The sequence below is a fragment of the Heloderma suspectum genome, chromosome 4, assembly GCF_057233095.1.
Source record: "Heloderma suspectum isolate Gila_16-S chromosome 4, 16-S_ref, whole genome shotgun sequence".
In the NCBI taxonomy this organism is placed as follows: Eukaryota; Metazoa; Chordata; class Lepidosauria; order Squamata; family Helodermatidae; genus Heloderma; species Heloderma suspectum.
Window position 1 is genome coordinate 199,171,974 of NC_139461.1, and position 25,890 is coordinate 199,197,863.

At 43.1% G+C, this 25,890-nt stretch overlaps 1 protein-coding gene across 3 annotated transcripts in view; it reads left to right on the plus strand.

Annotated features, from left to right (window-relative positions):
• Positions 1–25,890, plus strand: part of PALMD (palmdelphin) — an 85,300-nt gene that overhangs the window by 37,389 nt on the left and 22,021 nt on the right. Inside the window, exons 2-3 of one of the 3 annotated variants that reach the window (XM_084851892.1) lie at positions 16,964–17,009; positions 23,765–23,845. In XM_084851892.1, the coding sequence (XP_084708018.1) occupies positions 16,965–17,009; positions 23,765–23,845 (126 nt within the window). In that variant the 5' untranslated portion in view covers position 16,964. Of the gene's footprint in view, positions 1–16,649; positions 17,010–20,650; positions 21,399–23,764; positions 23,846–25,890 lie in introns of those variants that run through there. The other 2 variants (XM_084851891.1, XM_084851893.1) reach the window with 2 other exon arrangements.

Sequence of the window (25,890 nt, forward strand, 5' to 3'; positions counted from 1 at the left end):
ATTGCCGGAAGTGGAATACAACCAATGTTTCTTTTAAACATATGTTTTGGCAATGTCCAGTGGTTGCTTCTTTTTGCAGGGAGCTTATTACACAGAAAAAGTTTGTACTGGAACAGTATTTAATATTCAGTGATGTACACGGTCTTTTAAATTATTTACCATCTTCATGGAAATTAACAAATGGTCAGCATAAATGGCATAGATGCCACCTTCAAATGGATACTTATTTGGATGTTTGGTCCATTTTTGTTGACGCCTATGTATAATTTCTGGGCCGCAGTGGCTTAGTGGTTAAGATGCTGAACTGCAGACCGGAAGGTCGGCAGGACAGCAGTTCGAGACCCGAGTGCCGCGTGACGGAGTGAGCTCCCGTCTTCAGTCCCCAGCTCCTGCCAACCTAGCAGTTCGAAAGCAAGAAATTGCAAGTAGATAAATAGGTACCGCCTCGGCGGGAAAGGTAACAGCGTTCCGTGCACCTCGGTGTTCAGTCATGCCAGCCACATGACCATGGAAGCGTCTTCGGACAGCACTGGCTCTTCGGCTTAGAAACGGGGATGAGCACCGCACCCTAGAGTCGGACACGACTGGTTGGGGACACCTTTACCTTTACCTTTATGTATAATTTCTAGAAAGCTGTATGCATTTCATACAAATCAATGTATGTATATTTTTAAAATGGGGTTTTTTAAAAAATTAAAAAATTGGGTACCCATTCGCAAGCACCATTGGAGGTTCCCTCAGGTGCCATGGTGCCCACAGGCATCGCATAGGGGACCCCTGCTATAAGCTATAAAAGGAACTTTGTGTCAAGTCTATATTTCTTCAGGAGAACTTCAGAAAATCATAGATACCTGAAGATAACCAGATCCCCTTACTCTTAAATGCTCAGGAGTGGAACTTCCCTTGACTGTGAAATACATTCACCCTGTTAACAACAGTATAAAAGGACTGTATAATCTATTGGATATGGGTTGCTATTGTCCTTCTTAGCTGTGCTACAACTCATTCCCATGTTCTATACCTTATGCTGGGTACAGTCCTTATGTTCTAAGGCCTAGTTCACACATACATGTTTATCCATTATTAACTATAGCATCAAGTGATAACTTGCATGTCTGGATGAGCCATCACAGATAGAACTTTCATCTCATTCAACGTTGAGAACAGTTCTGTGGTTGTTGCTTGGCCATAAGCCATCAAAAGAGGTTGGTATATCAGTAGTATAGCAACTGTACCCTTATCTGGACAGAGATAGCCTAGCTACAGTTATTCCAGCTCTGATAACTCTTGTCTAGATTACTGCAATGTATTATATGTTGGGCTGCCTTTGAAAATGATCCGGAAACTTCAGCTGGCCCAAAACAGGGCAGCAAGATTGTTAATGGGGACTGGCCTATGTGACCATATTATGCCAGTACTTTTCCAGCTGCACTGGCTGCCAGTCCATTTCCGGGAACGGGTGCAATTCAAAGTGCTGGCATTCACATTTAAAGCCCTACATGACTTGGGGCCAGGTTATCTGAAGGATCGTCTCCTCTCATATGTACCTGCCTGGACCCTAAGATCATCTTCAGCAGTCCTTCTCTGGGAGCCCCTGCCAAAGAAAGTGAGGTGGGTGGCTACCGGGAAGAGGGCCTTTTCTGCTGTGGCACCCAGGCTGTGGAATGAACTCCCTAGGGAGATTTACCTGGCGCCTACGCTGTACTCTTTCTGGTACCAGGTGAAGACCTTTTTATTCTCCCAGGAATGTTGGTAGTTTAGCATTCTAAACTTTTAGCTCTGTTGTTATAAATTTGTTACTGTATTTTAAATCTCTGCTTACTGCTAGGTTTTACTCCGCTTGTATTTTATACTGTAGTTTTAAGCTTTTATATTATATATTGTTTTTATGCTGTACTTGTGGTTTTAATTTTTGTAAACCACCCAGACAGCTTCAGCTATTGGGCAGTATAGAAACTTAATTAATAAATAAATAGTACTATCAATTATTACAGTTGTCTTTATCAATCTCAATGCAATTATAGTCGACCAAAGCCACAAACACGGTCTCAGGGCTGCACCCAGTTAAAATGATATACAAATAACATGGAACGGAAAGGGAAAAGATTAACTTTTTCACTGAAAGTTTATAATAATCTGAAAGAAGAACCAAGAAACTGACTATGATTTAGCAGGGCTATGCAATTTATCTGCTACATAATCAACTATGGCGTTATCACATAAACTTCATAAAGAATGTGTAGCAACTGGAAGAACGTATAAAAAGTAAATAGTCCACTCATTTCCCCACTACAGAGGCAAGATCAAACCATATTAATTTCTATAGTTGTTATTTTTTTAACAGTTGGGTTTTTGTAAAGTCTCTGATTGGATCTGCTATTTTACTTAGGCACAATCAGGCAAGTCTGAGGGAGGATAAAGCAGGAGTCTTCAAATACTTAAAAAGTTCTGTTGAAAGATAAAATACCAGCTGTTCAGTATGGTCATACTGATGGATAGGCCAAAAGCCTTGGCATCTAGTTACAGGGAAGACAAGTGTGGTCAATTATTAGGAAATTCTTTGTGAGTGACTTTGCAACAGGACTTTAACTTAGATAGTAAGCAAAATTGGTTGGGGAAAAGAATTCCATGTTAGTGAAAGAACATTCTCTAAAATGGAAATACCAGTCCAGTATTGTTCAGCAACTGACAAATACTACAAGCTGTAACTTGATTTCTTCTTGTGATCGGCTCTTTAAAATTAAATGTGTAAAATCAAAACAAATTAAAGTAGCTATATCATAGACAACCTTATATTGTCTTTGTAGCCATTAGTGTATGTAATTTCACCTTTCATGTTTATTTATTTACTTCCGCCGTTTAGTCCACTCTTCAGACTCGCATACCTGGATTTCCATTAGCTTTCAGATTTCATCTTTCTATTCTTGTTCAGTCTGTAACTCCCTCATGATCATGATTTTCATCTCCTTTCGCAGAAATTGTTTTTTCTGCCCCCGTTGTTCTTTTCACACAAAACGCATGCCATACACAACTGAAACCAAACTAATAGGAGTAGCAATAACAGGAACTCAACCAGGATCTATTTTAGAAGAGGCTGGAGCCAGCTCAGTCAGTCGGGTATAGGGATGTACGAAAGTCACTTACCTTTTCGCAGCTTGGATTCGCGGTGGGGGGGAGGCGCTCTGTCCCTCTCCCCGGAATCCTCCCTGGGCCAGCTCTGCGGAGCCGCCAGCCGGAACCAGGAGTTCCGGCCACGGACAGGCTGCTGCGGACGCAAATGGCGGCTGCCGTAGCGGCCGCCATTTGCGTCCTGTCAGGCTGCCGTGATAGGCTACGTAAGTATTTACGAAGCCTATCACGGCAAAGAGCAGGGGCGCAAACGGCGTAGTGGCCGCCATTTGCGTGGCTGCCTTTACCATGATAGGCTACGTAAATACTTACGAAGCCTATCACAGAGAGAGCAGCGGCGCAAACGGTGTAGCGGCCGCCATTTGCGTGGCTGCCTTTACCATGATAGGCTACGTAAATACTTACGAAGCCTATCACAGAGAGAGCAGCGGCGCAAACGGTGTAGCGGCCGCCGTTTGCGTCTCTGCTCTTTGCCGTGATAGGCTACGTAAATACTTACTTAGCCTATCACGGCAGCTTGGCAGGATGCAAATGGTGGCCGCAGCAGCCGGCTGAAAGACCAGCCGCTGCCGCCGCCACCCCAGGTAAGTTTTGTTCCGGGGGGATTCCACCAGGGGGGTGGGGGGTGGGAGGCCGTTCCGCCACGGATTTCGGGGGGCCGAATGCCAGTGCATGCGGCCTCACTGAAATCTGTGGCGGAATTCTCCGCCATCCCTAGTCGGGTAACCCTGGTCAGCCAGCCAAGCCATTCTTCTGCTTGACCAGAATCCCTGGGAGGCAGTGTTATCCCCTGTCTTTTTGGAGCATACTCTAGGGCATTACTAACTTGGGCATTTACCACTTTTAAGGAACAGTTCACAAACACACAACATTCATTGCCAATTAAAAAGGGCATTGTCTGCATAGCTGAGCAACTAATTAAATTCATCTTACTCATAGGGCTGGTAACATTTTCTCACAGGCTTCACTAAGGTCTCGTTTATTTTTGTGTCGACCAGACGGAAGGGAGGAAACTACTCTCATGCCAGGGACTAGCCATTGCAACATGATGAATTCCCCACCACCCAGTAGGGAGCTTCTTATATGCCCGGGTACCATATACAAAATACTGACCTTCATCTGCAAGCCAGTTTGCACTTCGTCAATGAAGGAACTCATAATTTCCTGTAAAAGGCACTCTGTAACCCAGTGTACTGGGACCTGAGACCCTTGTTCCATTTGGGAAAAAGCTAGGTAAGATTGTGTGAACACCCTAGGTAAGATTGTGTGAACACCCTAGGTAAGATTGTGTGAACACCCTAGGTAAGATTGTGTGAACATTCCTACACTGTCTGACTGCTGTTTCCCATGTAATTATGTATGGAAGGCCAGCATTGCATTCCCGTGATGTCATTTGTGAGGTTTTCAGGGTCTAAAAAGGTTCTGAACCTATATGCACACTCGGTGCCATTTAGGAATATTTCTCCTTGTTTGTCTTGGCCCCCCCAGAAAATGGTTCATTAACAATAACTCTTTCTTACAAACTTGTTGTTCCTTTTCTCACTTCCCAACACCAAACCCTGTTTGGGCGACCACATTCGCCTATGTGACTGTACCCAGGCTGGGCCCAATTGCAATTTGCAGTGATCATGGTGTGGTCAGTTGGCCCAAAGGGAACAGGAATCATCGGCACACCATGCTTGCTAGTACGTGGTGCATGTGAGCATACCCCACAACTCTGTTGTTCTGTCAAATTGGCCACTCTTTGCATCCATAGGATGGCCAAGTTCCCATCATAGGAAGGGGGGGGGGGCATAGGAACATGAACACAACATTTATTATAAGCCAAACCATTTTTCTACTTGGGCTTGCCTGTTTTGTTCTTTGTAAAGTCACTACAGTACTAGGACCAATAAGCAAGGTGTGATATAATCATCTAACCCTGAAGCTGGTTTTCTAGGGACACCCATACATGGTTTTTTTCTCTAACAGTCACACCTTTTATAAGTTTCAGCAAAGGAAATAAATGCACAGCAACAGCAATTATACAGCAGCATTTTTTTTTCTTGGCTCTCTTCGAGATTTTGTTCTCTCTCTTTTCACTCAAACAATTTGAAAACCACACGAGCAGTCCGAATATTCTGCTCTGGAGAAAGAACAAAAGCATACATGCAAGCGCCAGCTGCTCTTGTTGCTGAGGGCTCATCTGTCTTGGGACAGCTGTACGCTTCTGGCAGTCGTCTATTTCGGGACCTGGTCTGGCTACCTGGCCTGCTGATCCTGAGCATCAAGGGTCCAGTGGTTCGGGCTCGCCACGTCTGTTCTGGACTAGACAATCTGCAGGGCCCCCTCACGGCTCTCGGGGCACGACCACCTTCTTGCAGTGAGTAATGTGGATCCAGGTGTGGTTGCCTTTCGCCTTAACTGCTGTCAGGGTCACCAGTTGCACCTCATGCGGGCTGGTCCACCTGGGCTGCACGGCGTTCTTCCGCTAGAGGGCCTTGACATACATCTGGTCTCCTGGTAGCAACGAGTGGTTTGGGGCCATCATGAACAGGCTGGCTCGAACCTGCTTGAACCCGTGGAATTAAATGCTGGAAACTTTTGAGTAGAGCTTTGCAATATTCTTGCATCTGGTTATCAAGGTGGTCTAGATTGCATGCCATCGGGGTGACACCTCTGTTCTCATTGGTCTCTCTGTCAGAATTTCATGTGGGCTAAGTTCATTTCTTCCTGGGGTGGCCCTCATACTGAATAAGGCCAAGGACTGTGCCTCTGGCCAGGGTAACTTGTTTTGTTCACATATTTTTGCTATTTTATTCAAAATGCCATTTTGCCTTTCTCCTGCCCCCGCTGGCTAAGGGTGATAGGAGCAGTGAAAACATTGTTCAATGGCTAGACTTTTGGCCACTAACTGAACCACTTGACCCTTAGGCATTTCGATGGAGTCCATTTACAGTGACAGGAAGGGACCCTCCAGAGGAGGGTGCACCCCCCGTTTTTATTGCATTTATATCCCACCTTTTTTTCCCCTCCAAGGAACCCAAGGCGGCGTGCATAATTCTCTACCTCTCCATTTTATCCCCACAACAACAACCCTGTGAGGTAGGTTGGGCTGACAGTCTGTGACTGGCCCAAAGTCACCCAGTGAGCTTTGATGGCTGAGTGGGGACTAGACCCGGATCTCCTGGCTCGCAGTCCAGCACTCTAACCACCACACTACACTGGCTCTTTAATGGTTTCCTGCTGTTATGCCTCTGACAGATTTCACACCAGGAGGCTGTAAATTCGCAAAGGGCTGTGACTCTTGGGGCATACCACACTTGCTTGATCATTTTACCATCCCCCTTTTGGCTGCATATCAGCCCATATGGGCTGTACGTGCCATACATTCGTGTTAACATACTTCTTCCTCTCATTCAGAACCAGAGTCAGGGTCCCATCACTGGTTATTTTGGACAGGGACATAGCAACACTCTCTCTTCATGTGATCTACTTGTCCACACTGGAAACATTCTTTCTAAAAGATTCAAAGAGGGAGTGGGGCCGCAGTCCCCAATTCCCCTTTCTCAAAACCTCTATGACTTCGCCCTCATCCCCTAACTCCTTGCCAACCTCTTCCACGATCCCCTCTACCTCCAAACTGAGCTATTTGTTACTGTAACTGCACTACTTGTAGGCTTAAATCTGCCCTTCTAGGTCTTCTCGCTTCTTCTTTTTTGTGCATCTAAACAGTGCTGTACAACTTCAGTAATTTCATCTGATTTATTTCCCCTCCACCCTTTTGAATTGGGGGAGGGAGAGCAGACACAACAGTGTCCGCTATTACTCTAGAGGCAGTTACTTTTGGGTCTTATATACCAGGCCATCTTTCAAATGCTTTTATAATTCAGTTTTGGAGATCTGCTGCTGTCTCTCCAGTTTTCTGTTTTATGCCGTGTATTTTAACCCAATTACACGTGTCTGGGAACACCTTGCAAAATGTTGCCACTAGATTATCTAGGCAAGCTTTCACGGTGTTATGGTCCGCTAGTGGGTCCTGCGGCCATTGTGACTGGGTTTGCAACTTATTCCAGTCTACTGGGCTAACAATTAAATACATTAACTGATTGACATCATCCCAACTGGGATTTTAACAACTCACAACACAAAGGCATTCTTCTTTAAATTTCTCTGGTTCTTTCCAGAGATCAGGGAACTATTTGACTAAGTTCCTCGAATCAAATGGGGATCATGGGGCACGTAGTAACATTTGTATTTTTCCCACCCCCGGAAGGCACTTGGCACATAGGACATTGAAGGTCCTCTGGCCTCTCTTGGTCCTGACCTGAATCAATGTAGTGGAGTCAGGAGGTGGCCTGTATGGTGGTGACTGACTTGTTGTTCAGTCGTTCAGTCATGTCTGACTCTTCGTGACCCCATGGACCATAGCACGCCAGGCTTTCCTGTCCTCCGCTCTCTCCCGGAGCGTGCTCAAGTTCATATTCATTGCATCGGTGATGCTATCTAGCCATCTCATCCTCTGCCGTCCCCTTCTCCTTTTGCCTTCAGTCTTTCCCAGCATCAGGGTCTTTCCCAGAGAGTTTTCTCTTCGCATTAGGTAGCCAAAATATTTGAGCTTCAGCTTCAGTATCTGTCCTTCCAATGAGCACTCAGGGTTGATTTCCTTTAGGATTGACTGATTTGACCTCCTTACAGTCCAGGGGACTCGTAAGAGTCTTCTCCAGCACCACAGTTCGAAAGCATCAATTCTTCAGCGCTCAACCTTCCTTATAGTCCAGCTCTCACAGCCATACATTATTACTGGGAAAACCATAGCTTTGATTAGATGGACCTTTGTTGGCAAGGTGATGTCTCTGCTTCTTACTATGCTGTCTAGGTTTGCCATAGCCTTCCTCCCAAGGAGCAAGCGTCTTTTAATTTCATGGCTACAGTCACCGTCTGCGGTGATCTTGGAGCCCAAGAAAATAAAATCTGTCACAGCTTCCATTTCTTCCCCTTCTATATGCCAGGAAGTGATGGGGCCAGATGCCATGATCTTCGTTTTTTTAATGTTGAGTTTCAAACCAGCTTTTGCACTCTCCTCTTTTACCCTCAACAAGAGGCTCTTCGCTTTCTGCCATTAGGGTGGTATCATCTGCATATCTGAGGTTGTTGATAATTCTCCCGGCAATCTTAATTCCGACCTGTGATTCATCCAACCTGGCGTTTTTCATGATGTACTCTGCATATAAGTTAAATAAGCAGGGTGACAATATACAGCCTTGTCGTACTATTTTGAACCAATAGGTTGTTCCATGTCTGGTTCTTACTGTTGCTTCTTGACCCTCGTACAGGTTTCTCAGGAGACAGGTAAGGTGGTCTGGTACTCCCATCACTTTAAGAATTTGCCACAGTTTGTTGTGATCCACGCAATCAAAGGCTTTAGCGTAGTCAATGAAGCAGAAATAGACGTTTTTCTGGAATTCTCTTGCTTTCTCCATGATCCAGCGAATGTTGGTGATTTGATCTCTAGTTCCTCTGCCTCTTCGAAACCCAGCTTGTACTTCCGGTAGTTCTCGGTTCGCATATTGCTGAAGCCTAGCTTGTAGGATTTCGAGCATCACCTTGCTGGCATGTGAAATGAGCGCAAATGTGCGGTAGTTTGAACACTCTTTGGCGTTGCCCTTCTTTGGAATTGGAATGTAAACTGACCGTTTCCAGTCTTGCAGCCACTGTTGGGTGTTCCAAATTTGTTGGCATATTGAGTGCAGCACTTTAACAGCATCATCTTTTAGGATTTTAAATAGCTCAGCTGGAATACTGTCATCTCCGCTAGCTTTGTTGTTAGTAATGCTTCCTAAGGTCCACTTGACTTCACTCTCGAGGATGTCCGGCTCAAGTTCAGTGACCGCACTATCATGGCTATCAGGGACATTAAGATCTTTCCTGTATAGTTCTTCTGTGTATTCTTTCCACCTCTTTTTAATCTCATCTGCTTCTGTTAGGTCCCTGCCTTCTTTGTCCTTTATCATGCCTGTCTTTGCACAAAACGTTCCCTTGAGACCTCCGATTTTCTTGAAGAGATCTCTAGTCTTTCCCATTCTGTTGTTTTCCTCAATTTCTTTGCATTGTTCATTTAAGAAGGCCTTCTTTTCTCTCCTTGCTATTCTCTGGAACTCTGTGTTCAGTTGGATATATCTTCCCCTTTCTCCCTTGCTTTTCGTTTCCCTTCTTTCCTCAGCTACTTGTAAAGCCTCATCAGACAGCCACTTTGCTTCCTTGCATTTCTTTTTCTTTGGGATGGATTGAGTTGCTGCCTCCTGAACAATGTTACGGACCTCCGTCCATAGTTCCTCAGGCACTCTGTCTATCAGGTCTAATCCCTGAAATCTATTCCTCACCTCCACTGTATATTCATAAGGGATATGAGTTAGATCATACCTGAATGGTTTAGTGGTTTTCCCTACGTTCTTCAATTTAAGCCGAAATTTTGCGATAAGAAGCTTATGATCTGAGCCACAGTCAGCTCCAGGTCTTGTTTTTACTGACTGTATGGAGCTTCTCCATCTTTGGCTGCAAAGGACATAATCAATCTGATTTCGATATTGACCATCTGGTGATGTCCATGTGTAGAGTCACCTCTTGTGCTGTTGGAAAAGAGTGTTTGCTATGATCAGCGTGTTCTCTTGGCAAAACTCTATTACCTTTTGTACTGCTTCATTTTGTACACCAAGGCCATGCCTGCCTGTTATCCCGGTGATTTCTTGACTTCCTACTTTAGCATTCCAATCCCCTATGATGAAGAGGACATCTTTTTTTGGTGTTAGTTCTAGAAGGTGTTGTAGGTCTTCATAGAACCGATCAACCTCAGCTGCTTCGGCATCAGTGGTCGGGTCATAGACTTGAATTACTGTGATGCTGAATGGTTTGCCTTGGATTCATACTGAGATCATTCTATCGTTTTTGAGATTGTACCCCAGTACTGCTTTTCCCACCCTTTTGTTGACTATGAGTGCTACTCCATTTCTTCTAAGGGATTCTTGCCCACAGTAGTAGATATGATGGTCATCTGAATTAAATTCGCCCATGCCTGTCCATTTTAGTTCGCTGATTCCCAAGCTGTCGATGTTCAGTCTTGCCATCTCATGTTTGACCACCTCCAGCTTACCTTGATTCACTGATCTTACATTCCAGGTTCCTAAACAATATTGTTCTTTACAGCATCGGACTTTCTTTTCACCACCAGACACATCCACAGCTGAGTGCCCTTTCAGCTTTGGCCCAGCCGCTTCACTCTTTCTGGCGCTACTTGGAAATACCCTCTGCTCTTCCCCAGTAGTATATTGGACACCTTCCGACCTGAGGGGCTCATCTTCCGGCGTCATATTTTTTAGCCTTGTGATATGTTGCATGGGGTTTTCTTGGCAAGAATACTGGAGTGGGTTGCCATTTCCTTCTCCAGTGGACCACATTTTGTCAGAACTCTCCGTCATGACCTGTCCGTCTTGGGTGGCCCTGCACGGCATATCTTATGGCTTCACTGAGTTACGCAAGCCGCTTCGCCACAACAAGGCAGTGATCCATGAAAGGGGGTTACTGATTACAGGCATCAAAAAGAAAATCTTCAGGAGTCCCATCATCAGTAAATCTTGTCTAGGGGTGCTGTATTGTAATTTCTGATTAGAGTTCTGAAGACTCTTAATTTCTGTTTCAAATAAGTGTTTACTAGTCTCTGCATACCAATCATAATATATATCCCACTGAGGCTGATTTATCCTTGACCCTCTGATTGGGTTCTGAAATACACGATTTCTAATTTAAAACTGCCCTCATTTGAGAACCAGAGCTTAGAGACTCCTCTAATGTCCCTGTTCCACTTGTTTAACCATTTTCATGTCTTGGGACTATAATTGTCACCAGGAACTCCATTCCTGGTGATGGCACGGGAATCCTCTTACTTTGTCCTGACCCCATCTCCTCAGTAAACAGAGACTAATACAACACCTCCCTCACCAAAGCACTGGCTATTGTTCCAGCTCACTGCCTGGATTGGCTAGTGGCTTTCACAGGGAGTCTTTGCTGATGTAGGAACACAAAAGACAGATGAAACAAGACAAACAAACCCGTGCCTTTTCCTGGAGCCCCCCTTTCCTGGTGGCAACTTCACCAAGTTGCTATGGCCTGTCCAGAGACCACCCTGTCTTAACAAGAGACTTCCGAGCCTCAAATGGAGCTCACCATTTCAATAGTCCATCCTGGGCAGAACCGTATTGCCACTGTGAAACTGGGCAAGGGACGAGGACACACCTTTGTCTCCTAGGAATCTGAGCCCTTAAGGGTATTTTTCAAATGGTTTCCCTCTTTTCCCGGGACAGCCGGGGTCCCATGAGACCTTGGTTGGTCACTTACCCCAAATGCCAGATCCTGCATGAGCCCCCAGCTGTCATGGTCAGCAGCTTAGCTGGACTTTCAAGGACCACACTAACACAGTCTGCACTCGCCAAAAACTTTATTCAGGACAGAGTATTGACACTGCACCACAATGGCTCACCTGAAACATTTGAGTGACCAAGAACGGAACTTTCAACCCTTTGTTATGTAGCAGCCATATCGGGGGTCAGACTAAGATGCTTCATGTTCTTACTGAGCTCTTGCTCTCTGAAATATATGTTTGCAAGCTGACGAGACACAGGAATTTCTTATCTTGTCAACAAAGGCTAAGGTCATAGAATTGTATATCTTGTTCTCTGCTGTTCTCTTCTGTTCTCTGCTTATCATGGCTACCCTATAACCCATTTCTTGTATTATAAACAATGGTGCTAGGAGAAGAAATGTTGAGGACTGCAACCCCACATGGGAGGGAGAGGAGGAGCCGTTTCCTATGTGTCACAATATCTATAAAAACAATGTGCTGATGTAAATCGGGGCTTCTGGCTCTTTGGAAGTGATTCCAGCCTTAAGCCTGAGCGTTAAATAAAGAAACTCTTTTTCCTTCACTCCGTGGTCTCTCTGACTTTGAGTTCTGCAACAGTTATAGTTGATAACATCGTACACTAAACCAAATTCCTCTGTGCTCCCCCCACCTGTATTTGCTATTCATCATTGTGGTTTCTCATACAAAGCAATAATGTGTTACGCTTCTCTACTTGAAGCCCAGATGTAAATTCATAAAGGTCATGATGACAGACAGGAAAATGTTAGCTTGATCACAAGCTCTATAGGAAACTAGAGAAACCCACAAACTACATCCTGTTATTTTTCACCTTCTGCATTAAGCTAAGCCTTCCAATAAGTATTCTTGCCTTACATTCTTACCCTAATCTTATTATGGCCACAGACTTAAGATGGAGTCTCTTTGGCCAAAGCTGAATGTCCATTACAGCCATGACAACTGCATTACTTTACCACCGGATAGACATAGCTCTCTGGACGGTTCACAAAATAATGATTAACGGTGCAATCCTATGACTGCTAGACAGTGTCTAGATGGCCATCAGATTTTTCGGTTTATGGGAACTGAGCTCAGAGTACTCCGCCCGCCCTGCATTCGATAGTCGGCCACCTCCAAGTTCAGAGGCGGCTGACTATCCCCATAGGATTGCACCCCAAAACCATAAAATATGTAAATATAATTTAAAAATGTCAAATTCAAACAGATTAAAAAGCTACAGAATAAAAGTAAAACCAACAGCAGAGGACAGCATCAGTGCAAGGATCTAAAACACACAAACATATGTTTTAAAACTGAAAGACTGAAAAGCCCAAGAGAATAAAAAGAATGAAAAGACCACAGTGGAGGTACCAGGTGAGTCTCTCTGGAGAGAACATTCCATAACCAGAAAAGGCCCTATCTGTAGTAGCCATCTGCCTCACCTCATTTGGCAGGGCATTTGGAGAAAGGCCTCAAAAGATGACCATAGGATCCAGGGAAGTATATACAGGAGATGATTGGGGTTCCGAAGAGCAATGCTTTTAGTAGAATCATTCTGTGGGAAGAGATTCTGTGCTTTTAACAGCCAAAGAGAAACAGGCCAAAAAAATAATCTACAAGTGAACGCTTTTGTGTCATGGGAATACAGCAACGGGGAAATGTTTCCATGTTGATTTCTGCTTATAATTCAGATGTTAAGGGTGCAAAACCAGTGCACTATTTTTTTTAAGGCACCATTACCTCTAGATTAATTACGCATGTGGGGAAACAAAAAGAGGATGGTAATGATGTCCATGTCCACACATATTTACAAAGATACCAAAGGGACATTTACATGATGTTGAAGGTGTGGAACAATTCCCAGGCAAACATAATATCTTAAGCTACTCAGATTCCACTTTTAAGAAATTTGTCAAGGGTGTCCCCCCCCCCCCCAAAAGCAGATATTATTTTTCATCATACTACCTGTTCTGCAGGTTTTGTGTGTATTTTTAGAAAGCTTGCCCTTTTAACTGGAAAGGTAAGGAACTTGTGAAATTTCTCAGCCATGTAAAGCTACGTTCAACGTTACTGTAAAGCTGTAAACTAAAGTTTGTTCTTGCCTACAGAGGACAAAGATCCAACTATAATGAAAAGAACTCATTCAGTTCTATGCATTTTAATGATCCTTAATCATTCTGAATTAACACTTTATTTATTTGTTTGGGATTTTAAAACAATGTATCATGCCATTCAGTTTATGTAGGGTGGCTTACAAAAGGCAACTATCTCCATAATATATCAGTATCGTTTGGAACATTATTAGCTGGTTATAATCCCACATACACTGTGAAACTCACTCCAAAAAGCTAGCTTTATTTATGTATTTAATTACATTTCTATACCACCCAATAGCCAAAGTTCTCTGAGCAGTTCGCAGCAATTAACCACAGCATGCATCATAAAATGCAATGTAAAATGTAAATGCTTCTAACTACAATATAAAGTACAAACCGCAATAAAATCTAGCAGCAATGCAGAGATTTAAAATAAAGTAACACATTTAGAACAACAGAGCTAAAGACTAAAAAGCTAAAATGCCTGGGGAAATAAAAAGGTTTTCACTTGCTGCCAGAAAGAGCACAACGTGGCGACCCTGTCTGGGAAGCTCATTCCCCAACTGGGGTGTGCCAGGGGCAGAATCTCAGACCCAGGGGTCGAATCTGGCCTCCAGTGTTCCCCCAGATAGCCGCATCCCCTGCCCCTGCCCCATCCCCTTTCTGTTAACCATCAATCGTTTGGTGGTTTCCTGCTATTGTGCAGTTTTTTCTCCATTCTAAAAGACTGAAATGCCTCTCCTAAGTCTGACTTACCAGAAGTTAAAGCTTTAAGCTAAAATATTTTGATTTTCTTGGCCCTACCCCCTTTGTCTTTAGCCCCACCCACCACTAGAATGAGTCTCCTGAGAGCTTCTCCAAAACAGATCACAACAGACTCCCTTTACATGTGCTTCCTTCTCCCTGTGCCCTTTTCCCCTCCTTCTCCCCCTTATCTGAGTCTTCCTTATGTTTCATTATACAGCCGCTAGATGGCACTGTGATCTATCTCCTCTTATTGAGGCTTTTCCTTTTTCATGGAGGGAACTCAAGCAGAACACAAGTGGGATAATTTAATAGCTCATGATCTCCGATCTATTTAAAAACAGAATAAAGGTAATTTTGTGCAGGAGACGCCCTGGAGGTTCATGACATCATGTAAAGGGCCGGCAAACTTCCATGAGGGAGCAATCTCAGTAGCAGGATAAAAGCTCCATCTGAAGAAGCCCCTAGCATTGCCAGACTTGCAGCCTAGAGAACCATTATGAGGTAGTACTTGGCAGCTGCTGTTGAACCACAGCCAAGTGGGAAGAGATCCTCCATGTCCTTACCAGAAGGAGACATGGCAGCAGGCAAGGTAGGGATTGGTTCTACTAGCACTGCGGAGATGCACAGTGCTCTGAACTGCCCACTGAAACTAGTGCCCCATGTATACATAGGGAGCTGAGAGCCATGTATCTGATCAATGCCAAGGGGGCTCAGACCAAAGACTCTGGTTACTCCCTGTATCACCAGGACAGTGCAAGGAGTGACTGGCCTGATTCTTGCTGCACTGCAACACCTGGGCTGCATTGCACCACCTAGATGATGTCCAGAGAGCAGCACTCCAACTCATCAGGCCAGTTGGACCAAGCCATGGTGATTGCTAGATTGTCAAACCACGTAACTCCATATCTATGTAAATTATAAAATGTATTTTAAAATGTAGGGATGGTTCTATCATCTACACTCTTGCCCCCCAGACCTCCCCCCCATGGGGCATCCCCCCCAAAAAAAGTTTTAAAAGAGGGGGGACCGCTCTTGACAGAGTGCTACAATGGTTAAATTCAGCTTGTAGCTGGTACAAATGCCATTTAAAAAATAATAAAATTAATTTTATAAAAATTAAATTAAAACTTTTTAAAGGGGGCGTTCTTCACAGTGCTATAAGGATTAAATTTAGCTTGTTTCCAAGAGTTAAATTTCACTTGTAGCCAGTACGAACGCCTTTTAAATTTTTTTTTTTTTAATTTGGGGGCACGTGTTGCCCACCCCGTGCAAGAGCATAGCAGCTAAGAGTGCTAGTGTGCAACAGCCTGGAGTATTATGGTCAGATTTTAACAAGACAGGAGCCATATTCTGGCTCAAATCTTACCTGAACCCTGAAATGGGTGATGTTAGAACTTTTCTACACAAGACTGTTAATCTGCTGTATCTACCTCTGGGTTTGTCACAGAACTGAGATCCAAGCACTACACGAAGAGCATCGCCTTTCCTGCTTTTCCACTAAATATCGTCTAGGTGGCACTGTGATATAGTGGAATAGCACAATTACACAAGTGGAAAAAGCATTTCCTTTCACTAATAGCACTGCATTTTCCCTGCTCTAAAAAAAACTTGCTGAAAGTGCTGTTTAAAAACAAGCAAAACTGGAGGATCAGGACGCTGTCTAAAGAACCCGTTAACCACCGTGAGTAGGGAATGACGAGTACACAATAAAAGCCTCACGTAGAAAAGCTCTTAGGCAAGCTAATTTTCTCAGCCACTAGTCCTCATCTGTAAAATACCTTAGAGGGCTCCTGTAAGTAGAATTACTAAGATAAATCTTTAAATTTTTCAAATGTGCTATAGACACTGTTGATATTGAATTGTTTTTATATTAGATTTTTTTTATTGATATGTTTTGTAACAAACTGGGATTTTTTCTTTCAAATCTTGTCTTTCGATTCATTAACATTTATTGTGAATTGATTTGGGTACAGTTTACTGTACTGTACAGTAAACTGTACTGTAGAAAAGAGCCATATAAATATAGTGGATTAAAATAAATATAGAAATAGTGACTATTTTTATTATGACAACTCAATGAACATTAAAGCATGGGCTAAAGATGTCAGCGTTTTTTATTTCACCTATGATGATGATGAAGAAGAAGAAGAAGAAGCAGCAGCAGCAGCAGCAGCAGCAGAATTTTCATTGCAAATTAAATAGCCATGATTTGTATACTCTGTGTTGGGAGAAGGAGTAGAGAATTGCTTGGGCAGTTAATAGTTAATGTATGGCATGCAAAGTGTGCATATTATTACAACAAAGAATTGGCAGCTGCAGAAGGAAAAGGGCTTGTGCTCTGCCGTTCAAACTTGTCAGTCAACTCATGCCAGTATTCTGGATGTCTGCCTCCTCAGCACACCCTCATTACATGTGTCTGTCTGACCAGACTTGCTCATCTGTTTGGAGACGCTCTGCATAAGTCAGGAATTCTCTGTCCTCTGTGGAATTAGATCATAACCCTTCAGAAGCTTCTGCCTTGTAACCCTCCTCCTCCTTACCAGAATCTATGTGATATCTCTTTGTAGCTTCCCAACCTGTGTGTTTGTTTGATTTCTAGAATGGAAGAAGCTGAACTGCTGAAGGAAAGATTCCAGGCCATCACAGTAAGTGTTTATCGTGATTATATATATTAGAAAACCATAATCAAAGCAGCTTAAAGGTAACTAGGCAGTAGAAACCTATCTCCGTATTGACTGAAATCCTTTGTTTCTCTTCTTATTTGGTTTGGCTTTGCAGACCACAAAGTTCGGAGATTCAGCATAATTCTGTGTATGAATTGCATTTACAGTGTGCGTGCGATTTGACAGTTAAGTCCGGGGCACTGAATGTAGCAGACGCAGGAGTCGTGCTATGTTTTATATCAGGCATACGTGATGCTGTCATTAGGAGCAAAGAGCTGTGGGCACATGCATGCATTTGAAGGACACTGGGTCAAAAAGCTATGAAAGCTGGAATGAAATAATTCCACCGCCTGAAGAGAAGTAACCAGGGCAGTGAGTCTTCTGCTTAGACGAATGTATATTTGCTGATGGTTCATGTCAACACCAGAGTTTGTTTTTTAAAGCATCATATCTGGAATTCAAATCAGTTCATGCTATGGTTAGATTGCATTCATTTAGGGACAGTATGGTGTAGTGATTAGTGTGTTGAATTAGAACTGGGGAGACCCAGGTTCTTGTCCCCATTCAGCCATGAAGCTCATTGGGTGACTTTGGACCAGTCACTCACTCTCAGCCTTACCAACCTGACAAGGATGTTGTGAGGATAAAATGGAGAAGAGGAGGCCCATGTAAGCCGCCTCGGGTTCCTTGCAAGAGAAAAAAAAAGCAGGAGATAAATGTACTAATAAAATAAAATAACAATAATGATGATGATACATGCCAAGGATTTGGAAGAAGCTGCCTCAAAGGTTTGCTTTTCTTAAGAGAAAGAAGATACCGGGGGGAAACTAGTCTAAGAAAAAGTGTTGATATTCACATCTCTACTGCCCGGATATAGCCCTCTTGCTCTCATGTCATGGCAAGTTTAGGCCAGTAGACTAGTTCATTTGGGGGGGGAGGGACTTGACTTTTCTTTAAAGACAGAGCTATGATTGGTCGTTGGCATCATAATCCAATAATAATCATGATCCAAGAGAAGGCTTCTAAAGCCAGACACATCCTTCAGGGGAAAAAAATCCAGTTCTTTCCATGAAATGGATTATTTCATACACATTTCCATTGCTCCCAATGCATCCCATGGGGAGTTATGCAGCCAAGGGCCAGAAAGTGAGGAAAACCTAAAAAGTTAAGGAGCAACAGATTTCAATTGCTTCCCTAGCCCTTAGTTCAACCTCTTTTTTCTCCATCTATCCAGGGCCAGCCCTACTATTATGCAGAATAAAGTAATTGCCTCAGGAACAGATGCTGGGGGGTGGCAAGGAGGTCTTGCAGGACAGAACTGTGTGTGCTATAGGGCCTACCCTCCATCCCCTAAATTAGCCTACCACCCTCAGGAAGGCTGGAAACACCCAGTCCCAACATCATTGTTGAAGTAAGATCCAACCACTAGTCCATTTGGCTTCTATACATGGAATGTGGGAAAGGGAGATACATCTTGCCTTTTGCCTCAGGCAGCAAAATGTCTTAGCCAGCCCTGCATCCATGAACAGCAAGATTTCTTAGTGATGAACTGACAATGTCACAAACATACTCTCTAGCCAGGCTTGTAAATACATACAATTTGTAGCCCATGGTGAATGAAGAGTTTGTTCCAGGGAGGCTCTGAGATGAGGTTTTTATCATGCAATTGCCCTGCCTCATTCATGGGATTTTAGGGGCAGGGGGATCCAAACAATAACATCTTCCACTTGTTACCTTCCCATGTTTTCGCATCACTTCTTTTTTTGTTTACACACACACAGAGTAGGGAGAAAAGAAACAGAATACCTGCGCAGTACCTTTTCATTGGTAGTGCTAGGAGCTGTCTGTCTGGAAGCACCCCAGGTGAAAAGACAAGGACTTAAACAAAAAAACCTGGAACAGAGCTGGGTCTCCGCTCTCTCCATTCAGGCCATTACTGTGCCACAAATGTCCCACTTAAGTATGGGACAAGCTGTTAAAATGCTTGGAAGCTACTAACTTTGGTGGGCTTGTTTGTAAGGTTGCAATAGCACATTTCTAAACAGTGCCCCACAAGAAACATAGAGGGCTTTTCCATGTCCAAGTAGCAAATAGAGAAGGAAAGTTGCTTCCTCATAAAGCATGCTTTTAATATATTAGCAGTTGTACAATTGTAGATAATCTAATTGTTATTTATATAGCACCCTCAACATGCATTGTACCGTACAGAGGACAAGAGGACAGGTCCCTGCCCCATGAAGTTTGCAATCTAAAATCTGGCATGAGGACACAACAGAAGGAGGTCAGGGAAATGGGGGCAAGAGTAAATGATGGGGAAAGTGTACATTTATTTCAGTAATACATTTAGGCTTGGTTAATATGGGGTGTGGGGAATCCCACAGAAACAGTGGGTTTTAAGAAGGAGTTTGAGAAGAGAGAGATGGCTTTACAGAAATGTCCTAAGAGGGAGTTTCTAATAAAAGAAACATTGACTTGTAAGCTGAGGAGATGGGAGATCTTCTTCAGGCAGCCTAGAAATAGAAAGAATGTGTGTTCTTTGAGAAGTTAAGGCAAAAGGAAAAAGAGCTCACCCAGCAGCAGAGGAAAATCTCCCTGTGTGTAGCTATATCTGTAAGTACACTCAGCTAGGAAAAGTGAGCACTATTTGGGAGTTTGTTTTTAACTGAGAAACTAATTTTGATGGCCTACACAGTTAATGACTGGATTATTTCAAGGCCATTTATATAGTGACATTAGGAAGAAAGGAATGTGTGAAGTTCAGAAAGTGACAGCAGGATTTGGACTGAAATCTGGATTAACTGAACCACCCCAGACTGCTATAGCAGTGCACCTTAGTAAACACACTTTTAAAAATAGAACTCTCTGAAGACCACTGCCACCCACAGCAAGCATTCTTTTCTTAAAGATGTGAGTGCTTTGGTTCAGTGAAGAGAAGAAGACCTTGCAGAGTATATGAACATTAGAAGGACACGTGTAAATACAGACTACCATATTATTGACTTCCCAAATGAGGTAGGATGTGTGCCAGAAATTACTCCTATTTGCAGTGAAGATTCCTCAAAGCCTTGAGATACAAACAGGAATATAGAACCCAGCCTGCTTGCTAAAACCTCTGTAACTGAAATTATCTCCTACCAATCTAACCTCAATTAACTTCCTCCTTGTTGTTTCTCAGTGTGGTACTAGTGAAAAAGCATCTTTTGAGATATGGGAGAATTGTCTCCTGAAATAAGATCAAATATATTTGGATTGGTTTCCCTAGCTTTTGGTCAATGAAATAAAATAATCAGGACAGCTGCACTTGACAAAAATAATATAGAAATAACTTGCATGTCTAGGACATTCATATTAAACACACCCATAAAATCTTTTATTTATTCTGTTCCCAACTCTGAACTAGGCACCTGATATGTACCAAAAATAAAAGAACTAAAAGGCCACCCTGCCAAACAACCCTGAGATCTGTTCTCAAAGGAGGAATCTACTCTATGGACTTTAGCAGTCATTTCCTCTTTCCATAGAACTCTGGGAATTGTAGTTCTGTGAGGTGAGGTGAGCCAAGGATCTCTATGTTAACAGAGCAGTCTCTGAAACTTCACCAAACTACAATTCCCAGAATTCTTGGGGAAGCCATGACCACTGAAATAGTATAAAGCTGCTTTAAGTCTGTAGTGTAGAAATGTTCAGATATTTTCTTTCCATTTTTGTGTTAACTTCTTCTTTTCTGGGATAAGTTTATTCCTCTTTCCAGTAGCTGAAAGCAGGAAAGAACAGACAGCTTCTCTCTCCCCCACCTCCAGTTCTAGCAAATAAATTAACTTGTACAATCTAACATCTGTTTTCTTCCTGCAAAAAGGTTTAATTCCAGGTCACAGATATAGTACATTTCCACCATCTGTTTCTTACCATCTACACAAAAAAGAATTCACTATTTTGAAGTACAATGAACATTTTTGTACAGATTTTATTTCCAGGTTGGTGTCAGGGGCTGGCACTGTTAGATTCCTGCTGAGGCCCATGCCCTAAAAAGGGGGCCCATGGTAAGCTCACAGAGGGCCTGGCCACACTGCTCCTTGTTTTTGCTACCTGTTCACAAGTGCTAGGGTGGCCAGGCATCCTATTTTAGGTGCCCTACCCCTAGTTTGTAGAGCTGGCAGAATACAGTTCTCTCTTTGAAGGTCTCTTCTGTTGGATCAGCTGTAGGGTTAGACTAAAGTCTAAAAGGGTTAGACTTTAAAGTCTAGTTTAAAGTCAAAGAAGCCTAAGGAGGGAGACCCAGCAGAGGCCTAGAAGCTACCCAGCAACATTTAGCGCCTGGACAGCAGACTGAGCAGGCGCACAGATGACCTGGCCACAGTCTTCCCCACTATGGTGAGATGTATTTACTTCTGTTTAAACTATACTTATTTTTAAATTTTCACCTAATACATATATATTTGCATATGCAAATGCCATGCAAATTAGTGTCTTGTCCTCTTTTTTTGGTGATGCAATTCCTCTTTTTTGGCAAATGCTTTCTCTAAGCAAGTGAGCAGTGAGAGTAGCAAGAAAAGGAGCAGCAAACACCTCCACTCACCCTGGCCTTTCCCTCTGGACAGCTGTGTGGATTGGATCCAGAGCAGCCAAGCAAATGGGCAGCAGCAGCGAAGAGATGGGCCCACTCAGGAGTGGGGCCCATTGAACATCGTTTGCCCAAGGGCCCCTAAAGCCTGTAGCCAACATTGATTTTGGTTTCTTCTCTGATAGGTTTAAGGTTTTGTTTTCTGGAACTTTCTCATTACATAGCTATGATCAGGTGCTATGTTGCCAACCCTGTCCATGGCAACCACTTTACTTTTTGTTTTTCTGCCATGAGGAAAATTAATAGCGAGTGGATCATCCAACTCATTTGCCACAAGCACAAGCTGAATTATTGTACACCCAACTCACACTGCACCAGATGCATATGTTCAGCTACTACATATAACAAGTGAGACAACTGTTTGCCATGACCAAGGATTAGGAAAAAAAATGCCTCTACAAGCAGGGCAGTTGTATGCCCTAGTCACTGAATGTGATGAGATAGATATGACAACAGTAGACTAAGGTCAGATGAACTGATTCCATTTAATGAGTGATTTCCTTATGCTATTAGCAGAAACTAGAGGCCTGCAGCCAAATGGTGCTTCCAGATGAGGTTTTATTGTGCAGTCAGCCTACCTTAGTCTCAGAAATTTACAATGGGTCCAGATGATGATGTCTTCAATTCATAACCCTACCATGTTTTCCCACTACTTCTTCTCCCTTTTTTCTTACCAGGAAGAACCTATTCAGGGGGGAAAGGACAGAACGATGTGGTTCACACATAATGACAACCCACTGTTTTGAAAACCAATGGTTTGTCGCACACACACACCTCTTCCACTTTATCATACAACCCACGATCAGCTCCTTTGTAAGTTGTGCAGCATGACTTGTGAACCTGGAGCACTGGGTTGTTTGGAGGCTAACAAACCATAGGTTAACTGCTGGGTTGTTTAGCCCCTAAACAACCGAGAGGTCTGGGTTTGCACATCACACTGCACATCCTACCAAAGAGCCAATTGTGGATTGTATGGTGAAGTGCAAGAGGTGGGTGTGCTGCCACATCCCCAACAACCCATCGGTTTTTAAATTGATGGGTGGTCGTTACATTCAAATAGCCCCAATAGCTGCACGATGCCTTTCGGTTGGTAGCTCTAGGAGCCCTCTGCCTAGAAGCACCCTGAAATTGGGCTGGTTATTTCAAATGAATATATGAACTTGAGCCTCACCTCTGTAGTTCCTGAACTTTGTGCACCTCTCCTCTTTGCCCCTTCTTTTTTCTAGTTTTCCTTCACCATTTAAACAACTTCTTTTGGCCTTCTCCTCCTCATCTCAGGACTGCTACCTCTTACAACCTTCTTTTCCTAGGCCCTTTTCCTAGACCTTATTCTGTCCTTCCTTTCCTAGGACCTTCTGGCTGCCCCCTACGGGGTCAGAGCAGTTCAGCCAATGGCAGTCGGAGACTCTTAGGATCAGAACATCTTAGCCCATTGCAATCTGCAATCCTTAGGATCAAAGTCAGTCAGTCAACAGCAGTCAGATGTGCTTCTGCCTGCCCAGCCCCTCTGTGACAGCCAGGCAACTGAGACAACACTGCTAGGGTCTGAAACAGCGCCACATAATCCTTTAGCGTATATTAAATAATTCCTAAATCTGAGAATGATTACAAAGACTTCTGCTCAATGCAATTGCCTTTGAGACCATGTGATAACGTGTGTTAGATATAGCCTGTGAGTGCATGCATGCCAACATGCAGCACTTCTGGGGCCTTGAGAGTACAATGCTCCCTCAAGCTCATCAATCATCTAAAATTACCAGGCTCTGGCCAGCTAGCATTGCTTCTGGGTTGCATTGTTGCAACCACATAGCCTCCAGCTGACTTGAAGCAAGCCACAGCAACTAGAGTCAAATGCTGGGAAGTATTGGGCTTGTATTCTTCATAGGCAATGCTTTCACAGTACATATACAGGCATGCTAGACTTTGTGTTATGTTTCAGGACAGAGGCACAATTTGCTCTAAGGTCTTGGTTTTGCATCCATTGGATCCAATGGCCAAACTCATACTGATTTTAATTGTAACGGAACAAAATCTGTTATTAAAGCAAGCCTGATTTTTTAAAAGTTTGTTTGTTTGTTAAAGGGGGGAAATCCATTTCCATCTTTGCAATTTTCAGGACAAGAGGAAACTGCAAGAAGAAATCACTCAGAAACGCCTTAAAGTAGAAGAAGAAAAACTAAAACATCAACACTTGAAGGTAACATGCCCCATGAGAAGGCTCAAGTAATTGTCTTCTTTCCTTCCTTAATTCATTGCATCAAAATGCAAGAAACCAAAATTAAAGGTGCAATCCAATGCATGTTTAGACAGGCTGGCTGGGGAATGCTGGGAACTGTAGGCCTTTTTTCTGTCTAAACATGCATAGGATTTCACCTTAAGAGTATCAAGACTTGAGTCATACCCGCATGTATGTCACTTGATTTCTCTACACTTAATAGTCTTAATGGCTGGCAGCTGAATCTTTGACTGGACTTCATTGAAAAGCAATTGTGTTGGTGAGGGAGAATATTGAAGCACTACGATGTCAAACTTGTGCTGGCCCATTTGCACATGCAATAATCACTTGACAAATATGTATGTGTGAATGAGCCCTGCATAAGTCAATACATAAACAATACAGGGCAAATCACAAATATTATTCACAAATCTCAATATTTCCTTAATGTTTACAGGTTGAGTTTGTGTTTATTTAGATTTACAGATGCATTTCGAGTGTTACCAGTTAGAAGACAATAGCCTTTATTAATAAGCCCTGGGCATTTCAGAAATCACATAAATAATACGCTTGTATTATTTGGTCATGTTGTGCAGTGAAAATGAGATCACAGCCAGAAATAATACCTTACTAAAAGTATGGCTGCAATTCTTCCGACAGAGTGTGTTCACTTTGATATCAGCACTTTACTTTATACACTATAACAATGAGATTCAACAAAAAGCATCAAACAGAAGATCCTGCTAAAATCCTTATACTTTATTTTATCTGGCAAATCTTTAGTCAATTAAGTTAATGGTTCTAAATGAAAATATGTTTTGACCCTGCTTCCCACGCATAGCAGAAGCATCTGCAGATTTTGCACTGAAACCAAACCTGCCAAGTTCCTTGGTACAGAATTCCAATTACTAATGGATCAAATTACCAGCCTGACATGAATGGGAAGGGGAAAAAATGACTGTGTATTCTCAGACTTGGCTTTGCAAGGACAGCTTGACATTTTGTTGTCATATTAAAAACTGAGCAAAACTAAAAGCCTACAATGCTCATTTGTTGAAAATAGCAACCACCCTTACAATCTCATAAAAAAGAATCTTAACACAAAGTGTGCCCTGTCCAGAGAGTGGGTGAAAGCACTTATCTGAAATATGTCTGAATATTACGATATTTCTGAATCGCCCAACCACTCAATGAGTGTCTGCTTATTGCTGGCATGCAGCCCCTATACTAAAATTTCATCTTCCACTGATTTCAATCAGATTTCTCATATCCTAACCATACTTTGTTGTTGTTAAGTCGTGGCCGATTCTTCGTGACCCCATGGACCATAGCACGCCAGGCCTTCCTGTCCTCTGCTCTCTCCTGGAGTGTGCTCAAGTCCATATTCATTGCATTGGTGATGCTATCTAGCCATCTCATCCTCTGCCGTCCCCTTCTCCTTTTGCCTTCAATCTTTCCCAGCATCAGGGTCTTTTCCAGGGAGTTTTCTCTTCGCATTAGGTGGCCAAAATATTGGAGCTTCAGCTTCAGTATCTGTCCTGCCAATGAGCAGTCAGGGTTGATTTCCTTTTGGATTGACTGATTTGACCTCCTTGCAGTCCAGAGGACTCGTAAGAGTCTTCCCCAGCACCACAGTTCGAATGCATCAATTCTTCGGCGCTCAGCCTTCCTTATAGTCCAGCTCTCACAGCCATACGTTGCTACTTGGAAAACCATAGCTTTGATTATACGAATCTTTGTCGGCAAGGTGATGTCTCTGCTTCTTACTATGCTGCCTAGGTTTGCCATAGCTTTCCTCCCAAGGAGCAAGCGTCTTTTAATTTCATGGCTACAGTCACCATCTGCGGTGATCTTGGAGCCCAAGAAAATAAAATCTGTCACTGCTTCCATTTCTTCCCCTTCTATATGCCAGGAAGTGATGGGGCCAGATGCCATGATCTTAGTTTTTTTAAATGTTGAGTTTCAAACCAGCTTTTGCACTCTCCACTTTCACCCTCAACAAGAGGCTCTTGAGATCCTCTTCGCTT